Source organism: Nannospalax galili, unplaced genomic scaffold (assembly GCF_000622305.1).
Source record: "Nannospalax galili isolate Female #2095 unplaced genomic scaffold, S.galili_v1.0 scaffold809, whole genome shotgun sequence".
In the NCBI taxonomy this organism is placed as follows: Eukaryota; Metazoa; Chordata; class Mammalia; order Rodentia; family Spalacidae; genus Nannospalax; species Nannospalax galili.
The window spans coordinates 842,356-869,249 of NW_008360015.1; the positions used below are offsets into that span (position 1 = coordinate 842,356).

The 26,894-nt window shown below is 43.5% G+C and overlaps 2 protein-coding genes across 7 annotated transcripts in view; both read left to right on the forward strand.

Moving 5' to 3' along the window:
* Pms2 (PMS1 homolog 2, mismatch repair system component) overlaps nt 1-12,797 on the forward strand; it is a 36,960-nt gene extending 24,163 nt beyond the window's left edge. For 2 of the 4 annotated variants that reach the window (XM_029559119.1, XM_008824013.2), the window contains 5 exons: nt 1,963-2,815; nt 5,459-5,626; nt 6,951-7,051; nt 7,712-7,881; nt 11,949-12,092. In XM_029559119.1, coding sequence (XP_029414979.1) covers nt 1,963-2,815; nt 5,459-5,626; nt 6,951-7,051; nt 7,712-7,881; nt 11,949-12,092 — 1,436 coding nt within the window. Of the gene's footprint in view, nt 1-1,962; nt 2,816-5,458; nt 5,627-6,950; nt 7,052-7,711; nt 7,882-8,448; nt 8,528-11,948 lie in introns of all 4 variants that reach the window. The other 2 variants (XM_029559120.1, XM_029559117.1) reach the window with 2 other exon arrangements.
* A 244-nt stretch (nt 12,798-13,041) lies between these two features.
* The window catches only part of LOC103726449 (radial spoke head 10 homolog B), a 64,347-nt gene continuing 50,494 nt past the window's right edge, over nt 13,042-26,894 (forward strand). For 2 of the 3 annotated variants that reach the window (XM_029559139.1, XM_029559137.1), the window contains exons 1-4: nt 13,042-14,147; nt 17,291-17,636; nt 20,500-20,575; nt 25,778-25,846. In XM_029559139.1, the coding sequence (XP_029414999.1) occupies nt 17,386-17,636; nt 20,500-20,575; nt 25,778-25,846 (396 nt within the window). In that variant the 5' untranslated portion in view covers nt 13,042-14,147; nt 17,291-17,385. Of the gene's footprint in view, nt 14,148-14,258; nt 14,415-17,290; nt 17,637-20,499; nt 20,576-25,777; nt 25,847-26,894 lie in introns of those variants that run through there. The other variant, XM_029559138.1, reaches the window with a different exon arrangement.

Below are 26,894 nucleotides of genomic sequence, written 5' to 3' on the forward strand. Positions count from 1 at the left end.
CTGAGGATAGTAGTGCAGGCTAGGAGAGTTAGCCGGTGGTGCAGGCCCAGGGAAGCAGAGCGAGGTGAGGGCAGGGCCAGGACCAGAAGTGGTGCTCCTGGAGCCCAAGAAAGGGACTGGGTTGCTCTGGGTGAGAAGGGTCAGGAAGCAGTATTGGTTCCCCAGGTGTCTGGGGCCCCAAGACTAGGGGCGGGGCAGGGCTCAAACTAGGAGTATAGAACGGCGAGGGCGGGGGATGGAAGGGTGAATGTGGCTTAGGGAGTCCCAGCGCGGAGAGCTGCGCTATAGACTTACCCCAAGAGGCCTGAGGATAGTAGTGCAGGCTAGGAGAGACTGCATCCAGCTTTTTTACGCTGTTCTAGGGACTCCAACTTAGGTTATCAGACTTGCTCTGTTAGTGCTTTTACTCACTGAGGCATCTTGCCAGGCCCGAAAAGACATTTCTTTAAATGCTCAAACACACTAAGTCTCCCCACCTTTCTTCAGGGGCTCTATCTGCCCATTGAGGTGTGTCTCCAACACTGAGCCAACCAGTCAGCACTTCTGCCTTAGCCTTCCTTTCCTGTTTGCATTGAGCATCAAGGTTGCGGGGGTCAGAAGTTTGGACCTCCAAGCTTATTTTTTCTTAAGGCAGGCAAATGGACTTGTAAATTCCTGGGTTTATAGTCATGGTGGAGTTTGTTTTGTTTTGTTTTCTGTTTTGGGTTTTTTTTTTTTTATTTGTTTGTTTTTTGATTATGTCCCTGCTGTGTATACAAAAAGCTGGCTTTGAACTATCCTGCCTGTACCTCCCATATACTAGGATTACAGGCATGCACTACCATGCCTATACTATAGCCATTTTATTGAAATATAATAATTACGGGGCTAGAGAGATGTATCAGCAGTTAAGAGCACTGGCTACTCTTGCAGAGGACCTGGGTTCAAATCCCAGCACCCACATGGCAGCTAACAACTGTCCGTACCTCCAGTTCCAGGGGCTCTGACACCCTCTTCTGGCCTCTGTGAACATCATACAACACATGTGCACTTACTTACATGCAGGCAACACATGCATGAACAAAAAATAATAAATATCTTTTTTTTATAAGTACAAGCTGGGTGTGATGGTACATGCCTTTAATCCCAGCACTCCAGAGGCAGAAGCAGGCAGATCTCTCTAAGTTCAAGGCCAGCGTCATCTACATAGTGAGTTCCAGGCCAGCTGAGACTACAGGGAGACCCTGTCTCAAAAAGACAAAAGAGAGAAAGAAACACGGGGGGCGGGGGCAGAGAAAGAGAGAAAATCGCATAAAGACAAACATATCATAGTATGTCGCTTATAAGCGTCTGAGCCCTGAGGTCAAGAAATAGCTCGGATAGAACTGTCCTGGTCCTTTCACTAAAACCCCCCAGTAGTAACCATAGAATCATTTAGTCTATACTTGCCTGTGATTTGTTTATGGGATTTATCAGAGTCGTTTGTAACCATTCATTCATTCTTTCTTTCTCATGGCTAAACAGTATTCCACTAAAGTCAAATACCACAAGTTTTTGTGGATATTTTGAGTTGTTTCTAGTGTAGGACTACAGTGAAGGAAGTTGTCTTGAGCGTCCTTGTACTTATCTTACAGGGAGTATAAGTATTTCTTTTTGGTTTTGTGTTTTTGATACAGATCTCTGTGTTACATAGGCTGGCCGGGAACTCTGTCCCCCTACTTTAGTTCCTGAGTGCTGCGATTACAGGTGTGCATCACCATGCTCAGCATAGGTAGGCCTTTCCAATGGGAATGGCAGTGTGGGGTCACAGGTGTGCACATGTTTAGGCTTAATTTATATCCCTTTTGTGATGACTTTTGGCCTGTGTCCTGTTTTATTTGCTGTTTGGCTTCCTCCTTTGTGAAATGCCTATTTGTATAAAAATAATCCTGTTGTCCCCTTCAGTGCACTCCCCAGTACTCTTCTGTGTTCCTTCCTGCTTAGGTAATGTAATAAAGATGCGAGCAGCAGAAATAGAAAAGCCTTTGCCAGGAAAGCAGGATAATTCCCCTTCATTAAAGATCACAGGAGAAGAGAAAAGGATGGCATCCATCTCTAGGCTGAGAGAGGCGTTTTCTCTTCGTCACACCACAGACATCAAGTCTCAAAGCCCAGAGACTCCTAAACCAAAACAGAAAACGGGGGTACTACCTTCTCGTCCTTTGGATCTCAACTCTTCCAGAGGCCTGCAAGACTCCCAGGACAAATTGGTGAGTGCCGAGGAGAGCCCTGGTGACTGTGTGGACAGAGTGAAAACAGAAAAGGATTCAGGGATCAGCAGTACCTCAGCTGGCTCTGATGAAGGGTTCAGCACCCCAGAAATGAGCAGTTGCTTCAGCAGTGACTGCACAGTGAGCTCCCCGGAAGACAGACTTACACAGGAAAACGTGGACCATGGTAAGAAATTACCTAAATCAGATTGCCATCTTTCAGATGCAGGATGCCATTTGAACCAAGAAGACAGTGGATATAAATGTAGAGCTTTTCCTCCATCAGCTGATCTCTTATCCTCAAACACTAAACGTTTCAAAAAAGAAGAAAGGTCTTTAAGTATTGACATTTCTCAAAAGTTGCTCAATACTCAGAACACCTCAGCAACTCAGGTCGATGTAGCTGTGAAAATTTGTAAGAAAATAGTGCCCCTTGACTTTTCTATGAGTTCTTTAACTAAACGAATGAAACAGTTACAACACCAAAAACAACAAAGTGAAAATGAACGGAAATTCAGGAAATTTAGGGCCAAGATTTGCCCTGGAGAAAACCAAGCAGCAGAAGATGAACTCAGAAAAGAGATAAGGTACCGTTTGTCCTTTTTTTAAAAGATTTATTTTACGTGTATGAATGTTTGGCCAGTGTGTATGTTGTGCACCACATGTACGCAGTGCTCACGGAGGCCGGGAGAGGGTGTCATATCTCCTGGAACTGGAGTAACAGACAGTTGTGAGCCTCCATGTGGGTGCTGGAAACTGAACCTGGGTTCTCTGCAAAAGCAGCCAGTGCACATAACTGCTGAGCCATCTCTCCAGTTTCTCCTGTGATTTGTTCTTAATGGTGATTTGGTAAGGCTTGTGACCTGTCATTTTGAGTGAATCAGAGGCTGATCTTTAGAGACTCAATGTTGGCTCCTCTGGGTGTCTGGCTGTCTTCATTTCTTGCTCTGTTTAGATGGTATCTCCTCTCTGGTGTAGGACTTAGGTGTAGCCTTCCCTAGCTCCAGGATCTTTCCTCTGTCTTGAGATATCTGTGGGGACAGTCCTACAGAGGCTTCCCTACAACACAGGCTCCATGAGTCCCTGGTAGACTTAGCAGTATCTCCTCCCTCCCTCCCTCCTTGTTGCTTTCCTTCTCAGATTATAACGTTGAATTGATTTTTATTCCACAGATTGGTTGTTAGCTTTGCTTTTTAATCTCCTCCTGGGTGGCAAGGATTTTTCTTTTTAAAAAGTATTTACTCTTAATTTATTTGTATGTGTGCATGTGCATGCAGAGCCTGTGGAAGCCAGGGGAGGGCATCAAATCCTCTGGATCTGAAGTTACAGGCAGTTGTTAGCCACGCAACATTGGTGCTGGGAACCAAACTCAGGTCCTCTGGAGGAACAGTAAGCACCCTTAACCACTGACCCGTCTCTCTAGCTGTGGCAAGGATTTTTCTATTTACTAACTTCTTGCCTTTCACATATGTGATGTTAGTTGTCCTGTTTCTGGTTTTTTGAGAAAGGGTCTCATATAGCCCAGGCTGGTCTGAAACTCACTGTGTAGCTGAACTCCTGATCCTCCTGCCTTTACCTCCCAAGTGCTGGGATTACAGGCATGTGCTACTACCCCCAGCTCATGTTAGTTTTCTTTCTTTCTTTTTTTTGAAACAGGATCTCTTCATGTAGCCCAAGTGATCTCTTACCTCAGTGTCCTTAGTGCTGACATTACAGGCATATACCACCAGTCCTGGCCCGAGGTGCTATCTTTTGTAGGATAAGATAGACCTACCAAAGACACTGATGACTCAGTTCATTAGACCAGCACAGATTTTTCCTCCAGGTCATCCTTCTGGATGTAGATTCAGACAGTTGCCTGGGGAGGTAGCATCTTTGCTGGGTACCCCATTGAGTGTTGGTTCCACATATGCTGCCTTCACTCTGCTTTGCTCTGGAGGCTGGACTGTGTGAGCACTTCTCTTTGTTGCTGCTTTGGGTTGCATTACTGAAATTGCAAACAGCTGAATGTCCATCAGCAGAGAATTTGTTGAACAAACTATGGTTCACGCACGTTGAATTCCAGTATGATTGTCAAGAAGAATGAAGTACTGGTCCTTGGGAAGCTGAGGCAGGACTGAGCGTATAAAGCCAGATTATGGTGAGACTCTGTCTCAAAAAGGAAAAAAAAAAAAAAGGAAAAGCAACTAGTAGATCTAACACTAGGTATTGATGGCATGATGCATTTATAATCCCAGCTATTTTACAGGGTGAAATAGGAGTAGTGGGTTCCAAAGCCTAAACAACAACAAAAGATCTATGTTTGTGTTTATCTAAAAAAGAATCTGTGGTATGTTAAGTGATAGAAGTAGAGCAGTAGGAGGTGCATGGTTCGATTATCATTTTTTTAAATGAAATTCATGTATAAGCAAAGGTCTAGAAACATATCTTTTAATATTTTATTTATTATTTTTATTTTATGTGTATATGTGTATTGTCTGCATGTAGGTAAGTGCACCCATGTCATGCAATGCCTGCAGAGGACAGAAGAGGCTGTTGGATCCCCTGGAACTGGAGTTACAGACAATTGTTAGCTGCCATGTGGGTTCTGGGATTCGAACCTGGGTCTTCTGCAAGAACAATCAGTGTTCTTAACTGCTGAGCCATCTCTCCAACCCCAAAACATAATTTTTAAAGATTTATTTATGTATATGTATGTCTATGAGTGTATGCCACCTATGAGTGCAGTGCCCACAAAGACCAAAATACGGCATCAGGTCCCCTGGAGCTGGGGTTACAGGTGGATGTGTGCCTCCTGATGGGAGTGCTGGGAACTGAACTCAGTTCCTCCACAAGAGTAGTTCGTGTTCTGTCTGTCTCTTTGTCTCTCTGTCTCTTTATAGCCCTAGCTGACCTAGAACTCAGCTATGTAGACCAGGCTTTCCTTGATCTCAGAGAGATCTGCCTACCCCTGTCTCCCAAGTGCCTGGATTAAAGGTGTTTGCCACCTTTAATGATTCTTAACTGTTGAGCCATCTCTTCAGCCCCTGGAGAAGCATATATTGTTCATAGTAGAACTGTCATATCTGGAGAGTTGAAAGAATATTTGATACTACATTTAGAATGTATAATTATTAGAGACTTTCTCTGTTTTATCTTTTTGTAGTACTTTATCTGTTTAAGTGTTCTGTTTTTTAAATCAGGAAAATGATCTTCAAAAGATGTCTTATAACTAATGTTTTGTGTTGCAGTAAAGCAATGTTTGCAGAAATGGAGATCTTGGGTCAGTTTAACCTGGGATTTATAGTAACCAAATTGAAGGAGGACCTCTTCCTGGTGGACCAGCATGCTGCAGATGAGAAGTACAACTTTGAGATGCTGCAGCAGCACACTGTGCTCCAGGCACAGAGGCTCATCACGTGAGCTCACATGGTTCAGGACTCCCACTGCTGTCTCCCACATCTCTCCTACTGTTTGAGATCAAAAAGCTTATATCATTGTGCATATGTATGTGTGTGGGTGGGGATTTCTATAGGTATCATACAACAAATCTTAATACTTTTTACATAATCATCGTCATAGCTCCCATTTATTGAGTGCCTGTTGTGTGGTAAGTCCTTTTGAAGCAGTTTATTTTGTTCTTTTAATTCCCACAAACCTAGAAGGTATTTATTGCTGCCATCACCATTTCACAGATGATAAAACTGAACCACATACAGCGATATTAAATAACTTGTATAGGGAAACATGGCTAATGTGTTTTCTAGGTATCAGTCCTTTCTAAATGGCCAGAAAATCCTCTTGGTAAAAGGCAATTGAAAGTATATATTAGACCAGGTGTAGTGGTACACACTTATAAACCCTGTACTTAGGAGATGGAGGCAGGATGATCACAAGTTTGAGACCAGCCTGGTCTATATAATGAGACCCTGTCCACCACCACCCCCACCAAATAAAATTACTGGGCATGGTAGTGCATACCTTTAGAGGCAGGCAGAGGCAGGCAGATCTCTGTGAGATTGAAGTCAGCCTGGTCTACATAGTGAGTTCCAGGCCAGGAGGGGCCATAGAAAGACCCTGTCTCAAAAAAATAAAATAAGACTAGAAGAATCTCTGCAAGAGGTTTTGTGACACTTGGGTGAATAGGTGGCTTTTTAAAATTAATTAAGTTTGAGATGGGGGTCTCGTGTAGTACAGACTGGCCTTAAACTATGTAATGCAGGCAGGCCCTTCCTCACAGTGTTTTTGATAAGAATGCCAGATATCATAGTTGGATGAATCATGTTTTCCTTGTTATGACAAAACACCTGAGAAAAACAACTTGAAGGAAGAAGGGCTTATTTGGACTGGTGGTTTCAGAAGTTTCAGTTCATCATGACGGAAAGGCCATAGTGAAGCAGAACTGTGCCCTCCTGGCAGCCAGAAAGCAGAGAGAAGGGTCTGGGACAAGATTTACCCTTCAGAGGCCCCCAGTGACCTGCTTACTCCATCTGGGCTCTACCACCTAGCAGCACTGATGAGCTATGAACTCATCAGTGGATTAACCCATTGATGGGGTTAGTGCCTTCATGATCCAGCCACCTCGCCATAGAGCTTCCAGCTGGGAACCTGGCCTAACATACATGAGCCTTTTTGAGGAATACTTCGTATCTAAACCATAATAGTAGAGCTGTTTCCCCTTTATCTCTGCTCTGTAGGTGGGTGTTTGTCTTCAGTTTGTAATCTGAATCACCTGTTTTTCAGACCTCAAAGTCTGAACTTAACTGCTGTCAATGAAGCTTTGCTGATAGAAAATCTGGAAATATTCAGAAAGAATGGCTTTGATTTTGTCATTGATGAAGATGGTAAGTTATTAAATAGTACCGTAGAATTGTGTGGGGTTTTTTTTGTTTTCTTTTTTTTTAGAGCTAGAAACAATTTTTAGTTCGTATGACCAGTCTTTTTATTTTGTAAGGATGAAAAAGCCCCCCTTAAAGCATTTGTCTGCCCTCTTTTTATTTTTATTTATCAATTTTTAATTTTTTATTAACATTTTACTTATTTATTGGGTGCACGCACGTGTGTGTGTGTGTGTGTGTGTGTGTGTGTGTGCGCACGTGCCATGGAGATCAGAGGACAGCTTGTAGAAGTCAGTTCTCTCCTTCCAGAGGGAATTGAACTCAGTTAGGTTTGACAGCAGATGCCTTTACCTGCTGAGCCATCTCACTTGGTCCTACTTTTTGTGTGTGTGTGTGCTTGCATATGTGCATGTGTGTGCATGTGGGTGCCCAGACGCCAGAAGAGGGTGTCAGATTCTCTGGAGCCAAAGTTACAGGCAGTTGTGAGCTGCCCGATGTGGGTACTAGGAACCAAGCTTGGGTCCTTTGCAAGAGCAGCAAGTGCTCTTAATTGGTGAGCCATCTTTCCAGCCCCAGCCCTAGCCCTCTCTTTTTTTGTTCAAATGTTCATTATAAATAGCACTATACTAAAATGTATTTCTCAAATAATGGCTTTTTTTCTTCTAGCTCCAGTCACTGAAAGGGCTAAACTGATTTCTTTGCCAACTAGTAAAAACTGGACCTTTGGACCCCAAGATATAGATGAGCTGATCTTTATGCTAAGTGACAGCCCTGGGGTCATGTGCCGGCCCTCCAGAGTCAGGCAAATGTTTGCTTCCCGAGCCTGTCGGAAGTCTGTAAGTTAAAAAAAAAAAAGTTCACTCCTGGGACCTGGAGATTTCAGGAGATTCTCACTCAGTTCAGCTCTTGTTTTGGTGGATATTAGACTCCTTCATGATGTCATTTTATATAGAGAGCCACGTTATCTGTGTAGTATGACAGCCAGCAGACCTGCGTTATCTTTGACCTCTGCCTCAGGCTTCCTCTTCTTTTTCTGCATCTTCTAAGCAGTGTGAGCTCAGCACAGTTAGCTCTGCAAGCACTTGCTTCATCTGAAGACCTTATGGGTAATGCCAACCTGCATTGAGAAAGATTTCCCACCATCAGGCTGAAACAATAATCATCAAAGCTCCTGTGAAGCCATTCAGTCATTGACCTTGTGTCCCTGTGCCACTCAAATTGGTAGTAGAAAGTAGTAGCAATGTCTGGCATTTCCCAGTGTCCAAATAAAGTAAGTGACTCTGTCAACTGGCCACATTCTTAGAGCCCCTGTAGTGTGACCTGCCCTGTTCCAGGTTGGGGATACAGAAATAAGGTGGGTAAAAGAAATAGACAAAAACAAATGATCCTTCAAATGCCTGTAGGTGCAGAAATTCATGCATGTTGAGGAAGCGTCCACAAAAGAATGAGGGAGATGAGTGGCTATCTGAGCTCCCTTGACAGGTGAGATAGAGCCTCCTTAGGTAAGACCTTTCCTAATAGTAGAAGTAGTAAGTAAGCAAGCCACCGCTGGCCTGAGTACCTGAAGAGGGACAAATGAGAACAGAGCCCCATCCAGAGGACAGCCCATAGACTTACTGCTTACAGTAGGAGTGAGGGCTGAATGCCATAGGTGCCAGGCCTATGGAATGGTTGGGGAGGCAGCTCTGGGGAGTGCTTGGTTAGAGCTGTGCTGTAGGCATGTTGTGTGGGAGATCCCATTCAATAGTAAGTGGAATGTAAAAATAGCATGTGTTGGGGCTAGAGAGATGACTCAGTGATTAAGACCACATACTACTTTTATGGAAGACCCAAGTTTGGTTCCCAGCACCCACGTTGAAAGGCTGACGACTGGCTATAACTCCAGCTCCAGGGGGATCTAGTGCCTCTGGCCTCCATGGGCATCTGCACTTATTTACACACACATATTTACACATAATTAAAAATAATAAAAATAGAGCTGGAGAGATGATTCAGCAGTTAAGAGCACTTGCTGTTCTTCTAGAGAACCAGGATTCAGTTCCCAGCACCCACATGGCAAACAACCGATGTGTTGCACTTACATACATGCAGGCAAAACACTCATACACATAAAAATAATAAAGTATTTTTTTTACTTTATTATTTTTATTTTATGTGTATGAGTGTATTGCCTGCATGTATGTGAGCGCACCCATGTCGTGCAGTGCCATGGAGGTCAGAAGAGGGCTTCAGATTCCCCTGGAACTGGAGTTAAGGACAGTTTGTAGCCACCATGTGGGCGCTGTGAATTGAACCCAGGTCCTCTGCAGGAGCAGTCAGTGCTCTTAACCGCTGAGCCACCTCTCCAGCCCCAATAATAATAAAGTATTACTGAAAATAATAAATCTTTAAAAGCAGAATGTGGCAGTCTGGGGCTTGCAGATGTCAGGGCTCCAGGTCAGATTTGGGTGTGATTCATAGCTTTGAGACTGGGTGAAATTACTGCTGGGAAAAGTTTTGTTTTATTTTGTGTGTGAAAGAGAGACCACACACATGCCCTGGCGCACACATGGAGTTCTGAAGACAGGGCCGGAACTCATTATGTAAGACCAAGCTGGGCTTATCAGAGATAGACTTCCCTCTGCCTCCTGAGTGGATTTTAAGGTGTACATACACCACGATGCCCTTCAGAGGACAGCTTCATGGAGTCGGTTTCACTCTCCACATTTATGTGGGTTTTGGGGATCAAACTCAGGTTAGATTTTTGCAGCAAGTGCTTTACCCTCTGAGCCATCTTGACAGCCTCCAGGGAAGAGTTTTGTTTGTAGTGTGGAGGTATGTTTGCCTAGCTTGCACAAACACATAGAGACAGAGACAAAGAAGAGGGCCCAGGATCTGATTTCCAGCTACAGATACTTATTTGATGAAGACCTTCCCATTTCCCATCCTGGAGTGCAAGTGAGTGTCAGTGCAGGGTGGTCTGTGCTGGTAGCCAGGTGCTTTAACATTGTGTGTCTCTAATGAGATCTGTGGAGCCACAGGCCTCTCCTTCACTCTTGGCCTGCAGGCACAGTACTGTAGCTCCCTTCCTGTCTCTGGCATTAATCCTCGTGGGATCTCTTCTGTACCCCTAGTCCACATGGCTTGTGTTCCAAGCCTTGCCTGCCCTTCCAGCCCTTCTTCATTCACTCTACTCTAACCAGACATAGGTCCACAGTCACTGTGTCTCCTGCTGCCTTCAGCCCTTTCTGCCTGCCTTTCCCTCTTCCTGGATCCACCATCTCTGTTCTTCACATGCCTGGCTCCCTTCCGTCTGCAGATCCTTCCAGTCACCCTCTGTGTCACTTCTCTTGCTTCTCTGTTAACTTGCTTATTGTCTTTTCGCCTCTAGTATGGCAGAGTCCTGCTGTACCCGAAGCTCTAGGACTATGCCAACACCTGGTGATTACTCTGTGTACTGTAGGCAGAAAGATGATGACAGTGGTTCAAGCCTGTCTCCATCCCCACCTCTCCCTGTTCCTCATGGTCTCAGCATCTTGGGGTGTGTGGTACTGTCCATTCCTTTCCACATGCTTCTCAGAATGCTCTTCATGCCCAGGAGACAGCAGGGCTGATGAGCGTGAGAGACAAACAGCTATTTCATTATGAGTAGGATGGGCATTTGAGCAAGAGCCTGAAAGAAGGAAAAGTGACACGTGCAAAGATGTGGGGAAAGCGAGTCCCAAGCAAAGGGACTTCCAGTTCCCCGGTCCTGAGGCTTGCTTTATGTACTTGCACATGAGGGTGAGGTTGTTAGTGTATCTGGGAAGAAAGCTTCATGCTAGGATGTGCTGGTACATTAGGCAAGGACTTAGGCTTTTGTTCAGGTGAGGGAAGAGCTGGAAAGAGCAGTGAGTGACCTAACAGACTTTTTTTATTGAATTTTTATGTATTTCCTACAGAACACCTTAATCATCTTTATACCCCCTTCCCCATTGGCACCCTTCCCATAGCCTCCCCGCCTTACTGGAAATCATGCATTCTGTCATTTATGTTAAGGCCTATCGTGTCAAGTTAGTGTCCCCAGATGTCCTGTAGTGCAAGTTCATCCACTGACAGACTTTTAAAAACAACCCATGTCCTGGCATGGTGACTTAAATCTGAAGTCCCAGCACTCAGGAGGCAGAGGCAGGAGAATCATGTTGAATGGTGGCCTGGTCTATGTAGTGAGTTCTAGGCCAGCCAGGGTTATATAGTGAGACCCTATCTAAAAAAATATATTATGAACTGGAATGATGGCTAAGTGGGTAAAGTGCTTTCTGTGCAGGCATGAAAATCTTGATTTCAGATCTCCAGCACCCATATAAAAGAGTTAGACAATGGTAGTACACATTTGTAATCCCAGCTCTGGGAAGTGGAGACAGGTAGATCCTGGGGCTTGCTGGCCAGCCAATCTAGCCAAAATGGTGAGCACCAGTTTCAGTGAGAGGCTCGAGGTCTCAAAATACAAGATGGAGAGCAGCAGAGAAAGACACCAACATCGACCTCTGGCTCCCTGTACTTAGGCATAGGTGAGCACAATACTCCCCTCCCCTACCACACACACCAAAAAATTTAATAATTAGATAATAAAATTCCTGGCTGCCGAGTAGAAAATGGCACTTGTGAACCACTGTAGTTGCTGGGATGAGAGGAGAGAGACAAGGCACTTGGGACAGTCCTGTGGAACCCTCTGAGGGATATGGGATGGTGGCTGAGTCAGGTCCACGTCTTGAGAGATGTCCATGGAAGCCAGGAACCCACAGAAGGGGGAACACTGAGCTGTCAGAAGACAGGATTCTGAGGAAGACTTCAGAAAATGATTCCAGCCTGTGGTCTTGTCTTGCTTCTGAAGACTCTTTAACAAGGCCCAGTGAAACTTCACACTATTTTGTCTCATCTTCAGGTGATGATTGGAACCGCTCTCAACACAAATGAGATGAAAAAGCTCATCACCCACATGGGTGAGATGGACCATCCCTGGAACTGTCCCCATGGAAGGCCAACCATGAGGCACATTGCCAATCTAGATGTCCTTTCTCAGAACTGATACTCGCCACTTGGAGGACAGAGTTTATTGTAAATTCTTCTGTTTTGAAAGATGGGGTTTTAAGTAACCTTTTGGGGGGTGGTTGTTTAAAAAATTAATGTGCTGTGTAAATGTACCAGCAGAGTGGTGGCATGTATCCCTAGCCCAGTTACTTGGAAGACTGAGGTGGTGGACTCCTTTGAGCCCACGAATGAGACCAGCCTGGACTATATAATGTGACTCCATTTCAAAGAAAAAGACTTTGAAGCCTTTTTGCCCTGTGGAGCATTGTCTGCAATACTTTTTGTTATATATTTGAGCACACGTGGTTTTGGTTTTGGTTTTTGTGTGCGTGTGTGTGTGTACACAGTCGAAGATAAGTCTTGGAAGTCACCCAGGCCTCCACTCTGGCTGAAGGTATTTTAGTCTGCAACTTTCAGCCCACAAATAATATTTGAATTCATATTTGTGTACTTTCTTGTTTTCTTTCTCTTCCCCAGGGTCTCATGTATCCCAGTTTGCTTTGAACTTGCTTAGGCAAGGTTGACCTTGAATTGATCTTCTTGCCTCCATCTCCCAAATTCTGAGATTAGAGGTGTGCCTGCAGGCCCAACTTCCTTTAATTTCACAAATTAAAAATGATGGGCTTGTTGAGTTCGTGGTTCTCAATCCTGATGCATATTAAATTAAAAATAAAATAGTATTCTGTACCTGGTTGGAAGGGAATGACTGGAGGTACAGTGATGACAAGTGTGAGTAATTCCTTTACCACCTTCCTCCAGACTGCGGGCCTCATGGGAGAGAGGTCTGCCTGGGTTTAGAAATGCTTTAAGGGCTGGAGAGATGGCTCAGTGGTTAAGAGTGCTGACTTCTCTTGCAGAGGACCCAGATTTGATTCCGAGCACCCACATGGCAGCTAACAACCATCCATAACTCTAGTTCCAGGGGATCTCACGCTGCCTTCTGACCTCCATGGGCATTGCACAGCATTGCACAACACAGGTCCAGTTGATACACACAGGCAATACACTCATACACAAAAACCGAAATAATAAAAATTTTTTAAATGCTTTAAGGGTAATGAGAGGGTTAAGGAATAGCTATTGACATTTATAGTGTCATGCTCTGTGCTCATACTGGGTATAGCGCATGCCTATAAATGCCAGCACTTGAGAGATAGAGGCAGGAGGATTGCTGTCAGTTCAAGACCAGCTTGGTCTACATAGTGAATACCAGGCCAGTCAGGGTTGCATAGCAAGACCCTGTCTCAAAAAAAAAAAAAAAACTGGGCTGGTTTGTCCCTGCAGAATCTGTCATTTAATAGTCACAGGAACACTGCAGATTTGGAGTTGTAGGCACCATGGACCCTCAAAGATGCCTGTACCCTGATCCCTAGAACCTATGACTATCACCTTGTATGGAAAAGGGACTCCAGATGGGATTAAGGATCTTAGCAGGGAAGATTGTCCTGTACAGTCAGTCTGATGGGATAGTCTGATGGGATGTCACATGAATTCTTTTAATAGAGTGGAGGGCCCTCCCCCAGCTGGTCAAAGATGCAGGGTTGCTGATCATGAAGGCAGAGGAAGGTTCCACTAGCCATGGAACACAGCTTCTCAGAAGTTGGAAATGAGGATACAGACTTCTGGAAGCCTCCAGAGAAGCCAGATCTGTAACCTACAGAAGTGTAAGATAATAAATTGTGTTGCCTCAAGCCACCAGGTTTGATTTAATGCCTGCATTATACCTATTGTATGGTGAAGAAACCCCGTTGAAAGAGGCTGCACACATGGCAGGTAGAACTGGGAAAGCCCAGGCCAAGTGCACCCAGACCTGGAGGATCAGCATGGGCAAAATGGAATGTCTTGCAGCCTTGGGTTGGTGCTCCGGCACCTTTAAGAATGCGGGGGCGGGGGGCGGGGTTTGTACCCGTTGCTTGGAAACCACTTATCTCCCAGGGACGCTAGATTCTGCTCCGTGCCACTTCCTGGATTTGCAGTGCGCCCTAAAGTGGTCCTGCCTACACACACCAGGACCCAGGCAGGTTCCTTCTTCAGCATACCAAGACTTGAGCACGTACGTGATTGACTAGGGGATCCTTGCTCAGAGAACAAGCAGGGTGCTTAATACAGCTACTTCCTAATAGCTGGGAGGCGGGAGGGCGGGGGATGGGGGTGTAGGAAACACTTAAGACGCCAAGTTTCTTCTGTAGTTTGAATTTAATTGGTAGAGGCTCAAAAAGCCTAGGGAATCCTGTTAAAGTGTGAAGACTAGAGCAACTTAGGCTGGCTTTGCTGAAATTCATCCAAACCTTGGAAAGAGCAAGTGGGGATTTTGGAGGAGGTGAGTAGCTTTGAGGTGGGCCCTTGTGAGTTGGCAACTTGTGGTCATCAGACAGGCAAGCATGGATTGCCACTCTACCCACCCCCAGGGTGCATGAGAAGGGGCCAGACTGCTTTGCACACCAGAATGCATCTTACCTAAGGGAATAGGATACTCGGTGGGGTCAATTTCAGGGAGTCCTAATTATGGATTTAGAACTCTGCCTCAGCTCTAACTCTGGACAGATTTTTAGCAAATCCTTTCTCTTAGGGCCTCAGTAGTGTGAAAGCACTCTGTTGATGCTCTAGAATAGGGCTTCTAGAACTTTTTCCATTGGCTCTTTTTACCCAAGAAATTTTTGCATGAACCTGGGTATATAGGCGTATAAAACAGTTACACGAATATTTACTGATAGTCATAATGAAATTTATTTTAAAACATTTCTTTGGTATACATTTATTGCTATTTAATAAAGATGAAAGCAAATTTGTGTACAATTGAGATTGCTTTTTTAATTTTTAAAAATGTTCTTTGTGTGTATGATTGTGCATGTGAGTGCACAGCCCTGGAGGACAAACGAGGGCATTGGATTTCCTGGAGCTGGAGTTATAGGTGGTTGTGAGCCATCCAAGGTGGGTGCTGGGAAGTGAATTCAGGCCCTCTGGAAGAGCATCAATTACTCTTAGACACTGGGCTTTCTCTCCATCCCTGAAGCTTCATATTTTTTTCACATTTTTTTTAATGGGGCGTGGGCCATGGTACACGTGTGGAAGTCAGAGGATAACTTGCAGGAGTAGTTCTTCCACCATGTGGCTTCCAGGCATGGTAGCAAGTACTTTAACCCACTGTACCTTCTCTCTAGCCTGCTTGTTTATTTTTACATAAAATTAAATACTGGGGTTGGAGAGTTGACTCACCATCTCTCAGCTGTTAAGAGTGCCTGCTAGCTGGGCATGGTGGCGCACGCCTGTAGTCCCAGCACTTGGGAGGCAGAGGCAGGCAGATCTCGGAGTTCAAGGCCAGCCTAGTCTACATAGTTCCAGGATAGCTGGGGCCACAGGGAGACCCTGCTTCAAAAAGACCAAAAAAAAAAAAGTGCCTATTGCTTGATCATGAGGACTGGAGTTCATATCCTAACACCCATATCAGAATGGCTTAAACTGCCTATAACTCCAGCTCTAGGGTATCTAGCACCTGCTCCTGGCCTCCACAGGCACCTGCGCTTATATGCACACACACACACACACACACACACACAAATGTATATGTAAATATACACATAGCTAAAAAATAAAAATAAGTTCCTTTTTAAAATAGCAGCTGAATATTTGATACTGCAAGACAGAGAACACCTTCAGTGTTTTTCAGAGTTGATCCATATTGTGCTTTTGTAATTATCAATGCTGAGAATGCTGCTTCATATAAATACACAGTGAAAAATGGAAGCAGTATGTTCAGGACCATTTCAGAAATTGTTGGAAATTATGACCTAACCCTGAGCTGAAATTCATTTAATGATTTTTTTATGAGACTTAATTCAAACAAATTTTTGCTGGCAATGTTGCTTAGTTCTTGCTTAGCATGCACAATGCCTTTGATAATCTTCAGCACTGGAGGAGAAGGGAAAGACTATACTCAAACAATTTTTAAAATCAAATATTGGGGCCAGCAAGATAGCTCAGCAGGCACCTGCACTCAGGTGCTCATACCGACACACAAACATGCATACTCATTTTAAAAACTTTAAAAATAACCTTAACAAGGGCAGGGTATGGTGGCACACAACTTTAATCCCAGCACTTGGGAGGCAGAGGCAGGTGTTCATATGGGTGAGCATGTGAGTGCATGTTTATGAATACCACTGTGTGTGCATGTGGGGGCCAGAAGTCAATATTGGGTGTCTTCCTCAATCACTTTCCATCTTATTTTTTAATTTATTCTGTGTGTGTGTGCACGTGTACACAATAAGCTTGTGGGGGGTCAGAGGACAAACAACATTTAGGAGTCAGTTCTCTCATACCATCATGGGAGTTCTAGGGACTGAACTCAGGTCATTGAGCTTGGTAACAAGTGCCTTTACCCAATGAGTCATCTCACCAGCCCCTACCTTATGTTTTAGACATAAAACCTGGAGCTCACGGATTCAGTTAGGCTGGCTGATTGAGCTCTAGGAATCCTCTTGTCTCTGAGTCCCTAGTGCTGGGACTACAGATGTGTGCCAGTGCATCTGCTTTTTACCTGGGTACTGAGGATCTGAACTCAAGTTCTCATGCTTGTATAGAAAGAACTTTACCCACTGAGCCATCTCCCCATTCCCAGGATCACCATTCCTAACTATAGCACTACTTGAAAAGAATGTTACATGGGCAGACAAAATGACTCAGCAAGTAAAGAGGCTTGCCACCAAGGCCAATGAGTTCAGTTCCTGGGACCTGAGTCCCAAAAGTTGTCCTTTGTCTTCCACTTGTATGCTATGTAATGTGTACACACACACACACACACATGCACGCACGCACGCACGCACACACACAAGATAACGATAATGTTAGCTGGGCATGGTGGCGCATGCCTTTAATCCCAGCACTTGGGAGGCAGAGGCAGATGGATCTCTCTGAGATCATAGCTAGCCTGGTCTACATAGAGAGTTCCAGGCCAGGTAGAGCTCCAGGGAAACCCTCTCTCAAAAAGACAAAAAAAGAAAATAATGTTTTATAATATTTCCAATATTAAACATTTTAGGAACAATATGCAATGTTCAAATTGTATTACTTACATAATTGATGATACTTGTAATTATTCAGGCTTCAGTAGACTGATAGTGATATTGTGACCTAAGGCTAATTTTTTTTTGCAATAGGAACCCCCAAGTATTTAGAGACATAATTTCTATTTTTCAGGTAAAACCTATTCATGCTTTGAAGCAAAACAGTGATCCACCAAAGGAATCATTGATTAATTTTATATATAAAGTAAAGTACATCTTCCAAAGGCCATGGTGAAAGAAAAGAAAAAAGACAAGAAAGGCGATAAATTGGGCCACTCTCCTTCCTCTAATTCTGAAAATCCAGCGGGTTCCAAGCAAGACAGCAGTGCCAATAAGCAGGAGCCAGCCACAGGTGTTTCCATCCCAGTGGAAACACCACCCAAGGAACCAGCACCCAAAAGGGACTCCACAAATATTTATCAGAACGAAGATGAAACTCAGTATGAAGAGCCCATCCTGACCAAACTCATTGTGGAAAGGTGACTGTCAGGGGACATGACAGGGCAGAACTCTGCAAACCAAGTGCCACGTGAACATGTGTTTTGACATGGGCATGTGAATCCTCACACAGTTTGTGATCACACAATTCCCCCACCTCCAAAAGCAACTCCTGTGTGAGGGTGTGAGTGTGCATGCATGTGTATACAGAGGCCAGAGGTTGATGTCGAGTATCCTCCCCAGTGGCTCTCCGCCTTATTTTTGGAGGCGGGGTTTCTTAGTGAACCTGGGGATCACAGATTCAGTTAGACTATCTGCCCAGTGAATCCCAGGAATCCTTTCTCTATCATCCCAGAGCTGGAATTATAAGCATGCATCACCATACTTAGATTTTTTTATGCATGTGCCGGAGATCAATGCTCATGTCCAAGCCTCATGCTTGTACAGTATGGGCTTTTTTTTTTAAGAAGCATTTCATTACAGCTTTGACATCAATAACAATTTCCAGAGCAAAGATACATCTCTTTCAAAAATGGCTATAAAATTTTTAGGTTCACAGTTGAATTAATACAGTTATACAATATTGAATTCAGTATAAACCCTGTAAGACATAAGATTGAATGAGTTTTTAACCTTTAAGAAAGATCACCATTTCATTTTTAAATATACTGTTTCTTACAAAAGACTCATTGTTTTTGCTAATAACACTTAAATGTTGGCACATGTGTCTCTAATCTGTATGTATCTGATTATTACTAGTCATGGTCAGTTGCACTTGGATCTTTGGTACCTGTGTATTTCAGTGGTAGTGTTTATCACCTCTACTACTTAACATGATATAAATTTTTATGCTTCCTCCTCAAATATAACTCATTTTTTAAACTTTTTAATTTTTTTGCCCAAACAATTTTATTCATCTATATACCCACTTCCCAGATGGCACCCTCCAATAGCCTCCCTCCCCCCACTAGAGCCCCTTTACTCTGTCTTCCCTGCTACTGTCTGCTGTGGTGTCGGTACCCCCAACTGTTCCCTAGAACTTGTCCATCCAGTGAATCTAGTCACTCTATCTTTGTTTTGAAGCTTATTGTTGTTGTTGTTTCTGTGTGTGTTACATATGTTGGTGTACGTGGGCTAGAGGAGAACTTTTGGGAGTCGGTTTTGTCCTTTGCAAGAGCAACAAGTTCTTTTAACCACTGAGCCATCTCTCCAGCCCTTGTTTTGTTTTTGACACAGGATCTCACTATGTAGCCTTGGTTGGCCTCAAACTCAGACTTTTCATCCTAACTTTGCCCATTAGTGCTGAGATTAGATGCCTGTGTCACCACAACAAGCTGTACCTATCACTTTCTATTTTGTATAATGATATTTATTACTTTATTTGACGCACATATATGATGTATATACATCACTGTAATAGTTTTGGGGGGAGAGGATGACCTTGAACTCCTGAGCTTTCTGCCTCCACCTCCAATTGTTGGGATTCCAGTTGTGTGCTACCATGCCCAGCACACTGTAGTTTATAAGCATTTTCTTTTCTCCTTCCTTCTTCCCTTCTTTTCTTTATCCTCCTTTCCCTTTCTTCCCCTTCCCCCTCCTTTCCCTCCCCTTCCCTTCCTTCTTTCTTTCCCTCTCCCCTTCCCTCTCCCCTCCCCTCTCCTTTCTCCCCATCTGTCCCCTCCCATCATTCCCTTCCCCTTTTCCTTCCTTCCTTTCTTTCTTCCTTCCTTCCTTCCTTCCTTCCTTCCTTCCTTCCTTCCTTTCTCTTTCTTCAAGGTTTTATATAAGTTTCACAATTACTATGAAGAAGGAGATGACCTTGAATTCCCTGTCCTCCTGCCTCCATTTATAGTGTACTGGGTATGGTACACACATCTGTAATCCCACATTTGAAAGTGGAGGCAGGAGGCTCAGGAGTTCAAGGTCGTCCTCAGCAACATAGTGAGTTAGAGGCAACCCCAAGCCACATGAGACTCCATCTCAATACTCTACCGACTCCCCGCAAAAATATTATAGTGAAAGTCCAGAGGTTGACACTAGGTGTCTTCTTCAATCACTTCCACTGGTTTCTTGTTGTTGTTTGTGTGTTTGTTTTTGAGATACTCTCACTGAACTGAGATTTCATTTCTTCAGCTAGTCTAGCTGGCTATTTAGCTCCAGGGATCCACCTGTCCCCATCCCCCCAGCACTGGGGTGGCAAACCTGGGCTAGTGCACCTGACTTTTACATAGGTGCTGGGGATCTGAAGTCTGGTCCTCATGTTTGTATGGCAAGCACTTTCCTCATCTCCCCAGAAAAACATTTTAAAGTAAACATACATAACAAAATTTGCTCTTTTGACCATTTAAATGTATAACTCAGGGGCTAGGGAGGTGGCTTGGTGGTTAAAGAAATTGCCATGCAAGCATGAAGACCAGAGTTCAGATCCCTAGAAAACCACATAAATGCTGGGGGGGGGGGCTAGCTGTTGTAATTCCAGCTTCAGAGGAAAGAGACAAGGCCCTCAGCACAAGCTGAGACTAGCCACATCAGCAAGTTGTGAGTTTGATCAAGAAAACCCACCTCAATGGATAAGGTGGCAAAGAATGATTCTGGAGCACTTACATGTGCATACACATGCATATGCACCTACATAATACACGTACACATATGTACACACATGTACAGCACACACATGCATGTCACAAACTAAAATGGGAATAAAATGCATAATTCAGGGTATTCACAATGTCTGCTATCATTGACTTCTATTTCCAGAATTTGCTCTTCCCAAAGAGAAATTCTGCACCTGTTAAACACCTGACATCCCACACCAAGAGGTACATACCCCTGGTAACCTGTATATTTAACCCATAGTCACACTTATCCACATCACTCATGAGCTTGATCTCTATTTCTTTGTAGCTATGAAGGAGAGAAAGTCCGTGGACTGTATGAGGGAGAAGGGTTTGCTGTCTTTCAAGGTGGTAACACCTACCATGTAAGTCACAAGCAGGGCTGGGAGGAAGGAGTGGGGTGGGAGTTTTCAATTTGTAAGTCTTTAGTGAAGTCGCCTGATTCTTTGAAAATCATTGGAAGTACTTTGTGTTGATTTTATTCTGATATTTATTTCAACTATCTATTTAAGGTAGAATATGACTCAGTATAGACTGGAGAGATGGCTCAGGGGTTAAGAGCACTGATTGCTCTTGCAGAGGATTTGGGTTCAGTTCCTAGCACCCATATGGCAGCTAACAACCACCTGTAACTCCAGTTCTAGGAGATCTGATGCCCTCTTCTGGTCTCTACTGGCATTGCATGCATGTGGTGCACTTACTGCACATTAAAAAATAATAAAACATTTAAAAACTTTAAAAAATGACTCAATATTATTGAAGTAGTTTCATTTTTTCTTTCCTTTTCCTGAATTTAAAAAGATATTTTATTTATTATTCTTATTTTATGTATATGAGTATTTTGCCTGCATGTATGTAAATGCACCATATGTGTGTGCAAAGCCTGCAGGGGTCAGAAGAGGACATCAGATTCCCTGGAACTGGAGTTATGGATGGTTATTAGCCACCATGTGAGTACTGGGAACTGAACCTGGGTCCTCTGTAAGAGCAGTTAGTGTTCTTAACCCCTGAGTCATCTCTCCAGCCCATCCTTTTCTTGATTTTTTAAAAAAGATTTATTTTATTTTAAATTATGAGTATAAGTGTGTATGGGTTTGTACCCATATGAATGCAGGTGCCCAAGGAGTGCAGAAGGCATCAAATTCCTTGGAGCTGGTTTAGCTCCCAGCACCCACAAGGTGATTAACAATAGCCCTTAACTGAAGTTACAGGGGATCCAACACCCTCTTCCGGCCTCTGTGGGTATTGTACACACAGGTGGTGCATTTACATACATGCAGGCAAAACACTTATAAAAATACATAAATTGAGTCTGGAGAGATCGCTCAGCGGTTAAGAGCACTGATTGCTCTTGCAGAGGACCTGGGTTCAATTCCCAGCACCCACATGGCAGCTACGAACCGTCCTTAACTCCAGTTCCAGGGGAATCCAAAGCCCTCTTCTGACCTCCATGGCATTGCATGACACAGGTGTACTCACATACATGCAGGCAATATACTCATACACATAAAATAAAAATAAATAAATAAAATATTTAAAAAGTAAATCAACCCAAAAATTTTTAAATTCATTGTAAGATAGCTCTGTAGGTAAGGACACCCGCCACCAAGCTTGCAGACCCAAGTTCAATCCTCAGGACCCACACTGTGGAAAGAAAGAACTGACTCCTCTGACCTCCACATGCACACATGGCATGCAAGTACCCCACCCATACACAAGCTAAATTTTAAAGAAATTGATGCAGGGAGGCTGGAGAGATGGCCAACAGTTAAGAGTACTGACTGTTCTTCCATAGAACTCAGGTTAGATTCCCAGCATCCACATGGCAGCTAACAACCACCCATAACTCCAGTTCCAGGAGATCCAACACCCTCTTCTGGCCTCTTTGGGCATTGCACACACAGTGCACTTACATGACAAAACACTCATACACATAAAATAAAAATAATAAAAAAGAAATTAATGCATTGTAAACATGCATAACACTTATTATGTTAAACTTTTTTTTGGTCTTTTTGAGACAGGGTCTCCCTGTAGCCCCAGCTGACCTGGATTTGCTATAGAGACCAGGCTGGCATCGAACTCACAGAGATCTGCCTGCCTTTGCCTCCCGAGTGCTGAGATTAAAGGTGTGTGCCACCACGCCTGGCCTGTGTTAACCTTTTTTAAGTGGACAGCCCAGTGGCCTTAAGCACATTCACCCCTAACATTCTCCAGAACATTTTGATCATCCTAAGCTAAAACACTGTACTCATGAAACACTAACTCCTTGTATCCCCTGCCAGTTATTTTTGATGCTGCTAAGGCTCAAAATTGCTAAGCCCAACTGTTCCATAATTATTAAATATTTTAGGGTATTTTCACTTTTTACTTGTAGGCCACAATGAAGACATTCATTCATTCATTCATTCAGCTTATCAAAATATGTGCTTATTATAATAAAACAATTTTTTAGATTTTAAAAAAGTATTTATATGTATGCATGTATGTGTATGGATATGTGCACTAGCCTCTGACATCAAGGTCACAGTCATACAGAATCACACAAAAGTGGCATTTTTCCAGGAATAGTTATATAACACATTACAGCACTGCTCACTTTTGGATTCCTCAGACACTTAGTGTCAAACACCCGAAAGTTCCATGTCAGCCATGTTTTAGCTGACTCATACCAAATGTCCACATAAGCACCATCTTGTCTAAACATAAATTGCCCCCATATAGCCTTTTGTTCTCTTTACCCTGTGTGCTGGATAGCTTTAGTGTCAACTTGTCACAGCAATGAAGAAACAAACCAGGACACCCTGTCTCAAAAAATAATGTGGAGAGTAACTAAAAGAGACACTCAAGTCAACTTCTGGCTTACACACACACACACACACACACACACACACACAATACTAAGCTAGGGTCAGTCTGCTTGCAGTGTGAAAGTTGCTGCGCAGCTGCCCAGTGCTCGAGTGTCAGCCCTATCTGTGGTGAGTCCACGTTTACCTGCTTCAATTCCACAATGCTGAAGTTAGCTAAGGCTGTAGTTCTCAAAGTATGATCCCTGAGGCCAGCCCTATATGTACCACCTGAGAATGTTTTAGGAATGCACATTCTTGGGTCCCAGCCCAGAGCTGCTGATGAATGGGAACCCTAAGGTGGGCCCAGCTATCTGAGCTTGAACTGGTCTCCAAGTGGCTTTCATTCACAATGTGTCCAAGAACCACAGAACTGAGGTACCATGTCCGTAGCCATCTGGTTCCCCCATTTCTCATTCTACTTCTGACTAAATGATTGTAAGTAAGACCTAGATGTGCTTTTATCATTGCTTAGGCATGCAGGTATGTTAAGATTTGTGACTTAACACATTTCTCATAGATACTCTAAATGTAAATTAATGCTACAATCAACTCCCTACATCTGTGGTCTCCATATCCACAGACTCAGCCAAGCATAGATTGAGAATGTTAGGAGGACTGGGGAGATGGCTTACTGGTTAAAAAAGCACTGGCTGTTCTCACAGAGGACCCATGTTTGGTTTCCAGTACCCACGTGGTGGCTAACTGTCCTTAACTCCAGTTCCAGGAGATCTAATGCTCTCTTCTGGCCTTGGGCATCCCACAGCATGAGTGCACTTACATACATACAGGTGAAAAACTCATACACATAAAATAAAAATACTCAGGAGGACTGGGGAGATGACCTGAGTTTCAGTCCTAGCACCCTCACAATAAACTGGGAGTGACCACAAGTGCACCTGTCACCCCAGCACTGTAGGGGGCAGAGATAGGAGGATCACTGGGGCTTGCTGGCTGCAAGCCTTGACTAGCTTCAGGTTCAATGAAAGACCCTGACTCATAGGAATAAGATGGACCAAGATAAAGCAGCACACCCATGTCTTCCTCCTACCTCTGTGCATGCATGTATACACATACACATTTGCATACACCAGACACACAAACACCATGCTCACAAATGCACACCTAATTTTTTAATGCTCAGGAAAAATTATTTCCTAAATGATACGGTACAACAACTATGTATACAGAATCTGTATTGTATTAGAAGAGGGACTGGGCTTTAACTCAATGGTAGAATTTGTTCTTGACATACATGATGTTCTGACTTTGATTCCCAGAACCCAAGAGAGAAATAAATAAATAAAGTGGGAGGATGTTTATACCATTTTATATAGGCAAAGATGACCTTGAACTTCTGATCCTCCTGCACTGGATTGCAGGCATCCTTCTGCACCTCTTGAGCACTGGGATTAGAGGCACCCACCACTATACCGAGTTTGCGCATTGCTGGGGATCAAGCCCAGGGCTTCGTGCAAGATAGACAGGGACTCTATCAACGGACCCACATCTCCAGCCCTGTGCCATACCATTTTAGAGTAAAAAAGCAAAACAAACAAACAAAAAAAACTCCATTCATTTATATGAGGGACTTAAGTATTCAGAGAATTTGGTAGCCATTGGGAGGGAGGGTGTCCCTGGAACCAAACCCCCAGGGATAGTAACGGATAGTGATAGTGACATATATACTGTGTCTGTGCGTGTATATCAGTACACACCCATGTGCACATACATACTGATAATTTCTAGTAAGAGAAAATGAAGCATAAAATTTATAAATGTGATATGTCTGATATTCAGATAATAGTTTTATTGGATCTATCTAGTTTAAGTAATTTGTTAAAAAAAAAAAAAAACACCCAGCGGGGTGTGGTGGTGCACGCCTTTAATCCCAGCACTCAGGAGGCAGAGGCAGGTGGATCTCTGTGAGTTCTAGGCCAGCCTGGTCTACATAGTGAGTTCCAGGACAGCTGGGGCTACAGGGAGACACTGTCTGAAAAAGACAAAAAAAAAACAAAAACAAAAAACCCACCCTTAGAGGGTTTTGTTATTTGTTTTATTTTGGTATTCTGTTGTTTTGTTTATTTGAAGGATGCTGGGGATGCAGCTCAGGGCCTTGTACATGCTAAGCTTGCATTCTACCACTGAACTGTATCTCTAGCCCCAAATCCTGAAAGATTGAACATAAAATCAGAAGTATTAGAATTATTTTGAACTATAGTTCAGAAGATTTCTAGTAACTTAGGAGAAGATGACTGTAGTCATCTATTAGTTTTAGGGTAGTTTCGGACCCCTCCTACGATCACTTTGTATATTTTTATTTATTATTTTTTAATTTTATGTGTATAAGTGTTTTGCTTATAAGTGCATCACATGCATGCAGTGCCCACAGAGACCAGAAGAGGGCGTCATATTCCCTGGAACTGGAGTTACAGATGGCCACCATGTGGGTTCTGGGAATTAAACCCAGGTCCTCTGCAAGAGCAGCCAGTGCTCTAACCACTGAGCCATCGCTCCAGCCCCTTGGATAATTTATAGATCAGGATTTATCACTATGTGGTACAGGCTCAGAGCTGCTGCTGCTGCTGCTGCTGTTAGGAAGCCAGTACGTTGCTGCAGCTTAAAGGGCAGACAGGGTTCCAGCCTGTGACTAAGTCCTAGACAGCAAGTGCTTAACATCCACAGCTTCCATCTAAGGGTTCACTGTTGTTTCTTTTGTAGGGTATGTTTTCAGAAGGACTCATGCATGGACAAGGGACATATATTTGGGCTGATGGAATGAAATATGAGGTAAAGCATTGTCATGAGTTACAGTTCTCAACCATTCATTATGAAATTTAATGGTAAATTCCTTACAGTGAGATGCACTATTTTTTTCTTAGATTTTATTTTTATTTTTTAAATTATATGTGTGTGTGTGTGTCTGCATGTATGTGTACATGAGTAAAGTACCCACAGAGGTCAGAAGAGGGCTTTGGATCCCTAGAGCTGGAGTGACAAGCAGCTGTGAGCCACCTGCTGGGAACCGAACCAGGATTCTCTGAAAGAGCAGTAAGCTCTCATAACTGTTAAGGCCTCTCTCCAGCCCTCTAGATATATTTTTTTTTCTTTTTGAGACATGATCTCCCTGTAGACCAGGCTGACCTTGAACTCACAGAGATCTGCCTGCCTCTGCTTCCTGAGTGCTGGGATAGATATGTTATTTTTATAAAAGTAAGTTAGCATAGCCAGAACTGGTGGCATGTACCTGTTATTACAGTATTTGGGAAGCTGAGGCAGGAGGATCTCAAGTTTCAGGCCACCATGGGGCTACATAGTGAGAACCTATTCCAGAAAAATAAAAACAAATAAAAAAAAGATAAGTTAGCCCAGAACTGAAGGATACAGTGGCTGACTCATGTGTTTAATGGAGTAATTTGGCAACTGCATGAGGTGGCCGGGAATCATTGTGGCTGGTTTTGTTTTCACTCTCGAGGTATTCTGTGTGTATACAACACACACTCATGTGGTTCAGTGGTCTTTGTATGATCTCTATATATGCAGCTCACCAGATATGTGCTTAATCCTTCCTGCTTTTTATAAATGCAGTTAATTATACATTCTCTTTCATTCCTTTATTTTATTTAATTTTTTTAGCAATTAATCCATAGCCATCCTTGCAAATCTGTCTATTTTTACTGACTGTTATGGAGATTTCACATAGCCCATCTGGGCCACTGGGCTGAGAGGAAGCGGGTATTTTTAAACTGATTGTGAGAACAGATTTTCCCATCAAGAATCTGGGCCAGTTTCAACTCCCATCCACAAAGCATGGGAGTGCCCCAAAATGCTGTTCTAA